The 5,784-nt window shown below is 35.3% G+C and overlaps 1 protein-coding gene across 1 annotated transcript; it reads right to left on the bottom strand.

The window, feature by feature from the left end:
• Positions 1 to 1,786: 1,786 nt before the first annotated feature.
• Positions 1,787 to 5,784, bottom strand: LOC18038418 (ubiquitin carboxyl-terminal hydrolase 21). Its single transcript, XM_006428365.2, has 8 exons — positions 5,118 to 5,784; positions 4,896 to 5,016; positions 4,690 to 4,800; positions 4,405 to 4,577; positions 3,976 to 4,314; positions 3,678 to 3,800; positions 2,402 to 2,987; positions 1,787 to 2,311 (listed from the first exon to the last, which is right to left on the bottom strand). Exons 1-8 carry the CDS (start codon positions 5,433 to 5,435, stop codon positions 2,031 to 2,033), a joined length of 2,052 nt encoding a protein of 683 aa, XP_006428428.1. The 5' UTR covers positions 5,436 to 5,784; the 3' UTR covers positions 1,787 to 2,030.

The following is a 5,784-nucleotide window of genomic DNA, read 5'->3' as shown; positions in this document are numbered from 1 at the left end:
GGAGTGCCTTTTGCAGGGAGCAACCACTCTCTTCCGAAAAAGCAAGCTGGAGGAAGTTCTTCACCAGTTTCTTGTTGTGATGGTAGAAAATGCCCTTCAACGATATAGCAAGGGTACCGATGAACTTAAATTGTAAAACTCGCTTATGGAGGTTGAAGGTACTGATACTTACAAGGAAAGTTAAGCCAAGGCATGACACCCAAGAGAGTAATAGTACAGCCGGCAGCAGCAACATTTTCCCGCGCCCACTCAAGCGGCTTTGAGGTGAAATCCTCAAGTCCGTCCATGACTATGACCACATGTTTAGCGGAGTTTGCTGAGCCGGAGCCAGAGCTACAGCTAGGTGATTCGCGCAAAAACCTAAGGCGGTTAGTGATCTATTGTTTCTCCAGAAAGGCCAAGGCGTTGTGTAATTAACAACTATATTTCTGGCTAAGGTTGGTGAAGAGACTATTTTGCCTCTGCAAATATGTTCAGAAACGAAGGGATATGTTTAAAGCTCTTTCAATTCTTATAGATAGTTTCTTGAAGCTTTCGATACAACCAAAGAAGGAACTTATTGTTTTTGACAAAATCAAAGGCTTTTCTTCAGCTATGTTCGATATGCCAAGCTCTGAATTAATGCCATTCTAAGTTCTAAGGTATCTATCCAAATTATTTGACATTTGTATAACTGTATTGCAGAAAGCATCACAAGCAACATAGCAGGACAAATGGTACAACAATACCGCACTTGTGACAAATTGCAGAGGATAGTAATGTCCACTCAAATCAAGTTGCTACGAAATGTTCTCGAGTTTAGGGCAGTGTAAAATTCAGATACAAAATAACTTGAATTTTAACAATAGCATATATTTTTCAGATACTTTAATTTTAACGATCGCAAATATTAAATAAAAAATAGTTGACTGTATACTTGATATCGGTGGTTTCACTTTACCGTTTTACAAATTAGTAAAATTAGATAGCCATTGTGTTCCTCATCCAAATCAATTTGAACCTTTCACTTTAATGTCTTCTGCATTGCCAATTTAAACTAATTTCAATAGGGTAATTTTTAAAAACCTCCCCTGAGATTTGGGCTTGTTGTAAGTAGATGGCGAGAATTTGTTTATTTGTAAAAAACTCTCTACCGTCAATTAACTTTAACATTGACCGTTAGTTGACTGTGCAAAAATAATATTACCCTTAACAACAGTTTGTAGATGGAAATAATTAAAAAAAAATTAAAATTATTAGCTATTTTATCCTCTTTAAATTATTAATATTTTCTTAAAATTCCTACAAAAAAGATAAAATTAAAAATTTTAAAAATCCTCTTTAAATTATTGATATTTTCTTAAAGTTCATACAAAAAAGATAAAATTAAAAACTTAAAAATAAAATAATTATAATCTTTATCTATGATATTGTAAATCTTTAAAATTGACAAGAATAAAATTATCAAAAAATAAAGTTTATGCTTTTCGCGCCAACAATTTTAATTTTTTTTAGTTATTTCCGTTTACAAACTGTTGTTAAGGGTAATATTATCTTTGCACGGTCAACTAACGGTCAATATTAAAATTAACTGACGGTATGAGATTTTTTACAAATAAACAAATTCTCACCATCTACTTGCAACAAACCCAAACCCCAAGGGAGGTTTTTAAAAATTACCCAATTTCAATATGATTCAACCAAGTATATTAATTGAAAAATTTTAAGAAGGATCAATCTAAATTACCGAATACAAAATTACAAATCATTACTCGTTTCTGCAATTACTCTTCAGAGGTCGATATTGTTGTGCGCCAAAAATCGACAAAGGAAATAAAACTTTGATCCTTTAACTCAATCAGAGAAAATAAAATAAAAATGGCCCATAGAATTTCCAGAAAACTCTACATTTTTATAATGGAAAGTATATCATGGAGATCATTAACCTTGGTTTCCAGGCATGATGGCTCTGTCAGTAACAAGGATGACGCATAAAAGTGACAAACTTTAATTTTAATATATAATTACTAGGAAAATCAACTGTTAAAACATCATATTGCCACACGACGCATGACTGATCCATGGTTGTGTTTACAGCGAGCCCTAGTTGGGCTGAACCTTTTACATGGAGATGATTTGAGTCTTCTCTTTCTGTTCAAGGAAACATCATTTACAGCAGCCATAAGTTTCATATACCTTTCACCTGTCATTGTCTTCTTAATGCATCGAACAGCTTCCTGTCTCTCTAAATCCTTGCCATTCCTCTCCAATTGTGTTTTACAAGCACCCTTACTCTCCAATTTCAGATGCTCACGCGGAACCTGATAGGTTTCTGATAAGTTGCAAACACACTACATGTTAGTTACACTTAATACTTTCATACAGAACAAATAAGAAACAGTAGATGGAGTATATTACTTACCTCTGGGCTTGCCAGAATGAATGTCAGGACTAGGAGATCTAGGTGGTGTCAAAGGATGGAAACCATCAACAATTTTAACTTTTTCAACACCCGGATTGCAGTTATCTTCCTCAAGAGAGGTTAACTTATTTACCTTCTCATTACAAAAAACTCCATAAAAATCACTGGCTGAAAGCGGCCTGGAAGCATCATCAATCATAGGAGTATTGTCTCTAGTCTCATGTTCAGCGGCATTCCGGTATGATGCCAAGGTAAAACATGCAGACATTCCCTTTACAGTATCCCTGGTTTCATTAACCTCAAGATCTATGGATCTTAATTGACAAGAGAACTTGGTTGAACTATCCCCAGCAGAAGCACTGGGTTCATTAGCCTTGCAACTTTCTGCATTTGCTACACCAGAACGGGATGTATAATCATTTTCCACATTATCAAGGACTGACTTGGGGGATGAATTTGAAATGTCAGCATTCATGCCTATGCTTTCAGCTTCTAACAAACTCGAAACCCATTCAGTACCCTGCTTCGCATAGAACAGAATGTAGGCATCCTGGGAAAGCACAAATTCTTCCTCAACCCTAGTGACCTACAAAATAAAAAACACACAAAGAAAGCCACTAAATTGCATGAGAATAAGAAATGCAAGATTTCAGATCAGTAACCTGGAATTGAGCCACCATATTCAAATTGTTGAAAAGAAAAATTGAACAATCATATTCAAATTGTTGAAAAGAAAAATTGAACAATCAACAGAGGGCAGAATTTCAGAGGAAGAATCAATAAGAATGAAACTCCACAAGCAAAAAAATAAAATAGCAAGTTATCTAGGATAAGAAAAGAATTGCATATCATCAGTTAAGTAGTACTTTGAAAGGCAATTAAATACGATATCCCAGCACCCATTTTTGAAATACAAATGCAAAGACAGTTGAAAATAATTTCCATCAATAAATCATGATCAATACACAGATCCAAACGTTAATTTGAGATACTGCAGTTCAATTGGCCATTGATCTGAACCACAATAATAATTATTCACCAAAAGTAAATCAACCCAGAACGACAGTTTCTCCTATATATCAAAGACAGTTGCAAGAAAAACGATAAAGTTCTTTAAAGCTTGTGCAGAGAAATTTTAATGCCAAATTAATATACAATCGCAACAAACAACTACAAAATTTAGACAAGGAAAAAGAAAAATAAATACACAACTCAAATTCTAGTTCACTATTCTATTGTTATGGAACCAAAACCGAACACTTATGAGGACAATTACCCTTGAATCATTTAGCCTGTGCCATGTGTCTGGAGAGGAGCGTATGTAACTAAAGTAATGCCCACAAGTAGGTGAAGATCCCATGTGCTCCACAATTGCATACAAATGATATTTTAACTCCACCTGTTGTAATTAATCAGCACAAAAGAACTTGTTGATCAGTCTTATACTAAAGAGAGACAAATTATAATGTTTATCAAAGACAAACTGGCATAATGTTAACATTTTACATAAACATAAACATAAACGGACACTACTAAAAATTAGAAACGTTACAAATGGATGGCGATTGACTCACATCACTGTTTTGACCACCACTGGTGTAAGGTTTTAGGTCAAGCTCTAGAGGGAACTCCACGTGCTTGTCAATCTTCACAACATAGGATCCATCAGTTTTGAATCTCTTCAAATGGAATGCCGCAACTGAAGGGACCTTGTCCAGCATAAGTTGCTTCTCCACCGACACTTGTTCCTTACATTTCTCACAGGTAAATTTTGTCTCTGGGTCTTCAATCTTTTCCAGCTTAGTGAAAGACTCCAGTGCACTTCCAAGGGATCCCACATCTTCAATCTCCAAACTCAGATCAATCAGTGGCTCATAAGTATCAGAACAACTGCCACAATTGCAGCATTGCAACTGAAAAGCAGAACCATGATTTAAAACAAACAATAAAAGGAATTAATAAAACCATACAATAAAGCATCAAGATACTGAGACATTTCATACTTTGCTAATGAGACAACCACCAAAAACCCGCTGTACTATGTTATCTCCTTGAGAAGACAAACTCTCATCCTTTGTCTTAGAATCCAAGCAACAACTTTCAAGTCTATCTAACAAGCATTGCAGGAATTCATGAGCATCTTCTTGCTGATACCTTTGAAAAAATGATGAAATATCTGATTATACAAATAAGTTAAGGATTGCATTTGATCGGAAGAACTAATCAAAATAAGAGCCCTTACAAATATCAAATATATATGAAAATCAAAGAGTATTCCACAAGGATACAGTTCAAATTGTCAACAAGTTTCCGTGGAGAGAGAACTTTTCCTGAAGAAGCTAATGATAGTTCAATGTGATCTCTAAGAGCACAGATAACACAGAACCCTTCAGTAGCACCTAAAAATTCGCAACTTTCTTAAAACTTAAATCACATTAACAAGATAACATATTACTAACATTAACATATAATAAACCCAAAACAAGCAATTTACCATCGCAGGGCCTGGGATGATCAAAAGAACGAAGAGCTTGAACAAGGGGCAGAGTATGAGTAAAGCATTGCAAAATAGCATTTATAAAGCATGTGTTTCCTAAATTCTCCAGCCCCGCACCCTGCAAAAAAAAAAAAAAAAAAGCAAGTAAACAACATATAAATTTCTTAAAAACACATAAATTGAAATTAATCACAAAATAAAAAAATTGAAAAGACAAACCACTCCAGTAGGTTTAATTTGAATAGGCCAGTGCTTCTCCACGGGGCGGGAGAGCAAGGATGATCCCCAATTATATCGTCCGTACGAACTGCTGATAGGCCTCGTATCCCTATAAATTTCTTCGTAGTCATCATCGTCGTCATTGTTTTGATCTTTATCGAGATCAGTCAATGTCAGTGGGTGATTTGAAGGATGGAGATGGTCATATAGGGTTTCGGGTGAAGACCAAGATGGATCTAGGGTTTTTTCATCAACAATTTCGCGAGCAAAAACAAGGTCAGTTTCGTCATCTAGGGTTTTGGAGGTGTTGGTCTCCATTAGAATATTGTAATCGATCGGTTGTCTTTTGCAATATTTGATTTTGTGGGTTGGATCTGAATTTTGGGGAGTCTTTGTTGTGGTGAAGAATCAAACAAGAATTGAATTGAAAAGACCAAAATCAAAAAAGAAGCGGGAAGAGGTTTTGGGAACGTTTTTGAAATGAGAGGGAAAACACAGCCGCCATTTTTTGGCTTATCTTGCTTTGCTGTGTAAAATTTTAAGTGAAATAGATTGATCGAGTAGAGAGATGGTCCAAATGAAATTGCAAAAGTCCCCGACACCTTCGGGAATTAGGAAATTGGGATCTTTTACATGATTTTCGGAACGGTAAAATTATTTGTCGGCA

This window comes from Citrus clementina, unplaced genomic scaffold (genome assembly GCF_000493195.1).
Source record: "Citrus clementina cultivar Clemenules unplaced genomic scaffold, Citrus_clementina_v1.0 scaffold_6, whole genome shotgun sequence".
Taxonomy (NCBI): Eukaryota; Viridiplantae; Streptophyta; class Magnoliopsida; order Sapindales; family Rutaceae; genus Citrus; species Citrus x clementina.
The sequence above is the reverse complement of the archived record's forward strand: the minus strand, read 5'-3'. Positions and strand labels throughout refer to the sequence as shown.

What these genes read in the sequence shown, in the direction of transcription:
- LOC18038418 (XM_006428365.2), bottom strand. Translation starts at nt 5,435, where the DNA reads ATGGAGACCAACACCTCCAAAACCCTAGATGACGAAACTGACCTTGTT. An exon ending in TCATCCCAGGCCCTGCGATG is followed by an intron (nt 4,801 to 4,895) that starts GTAAATTGCTTG and finishes GCGAATTTTTAG; the next exon opens with GTGCTACTGAAGGGTTCTGT. An exon ending in GTGGTTGTCTCATTAGCAAA is followed by an intron (nt 4,315 to 4,404) that starts GTATGAAATGTC and finishes TCTGCTTTTCAG; the next exon opens with TTGCAATGCTGCAATTGTGG.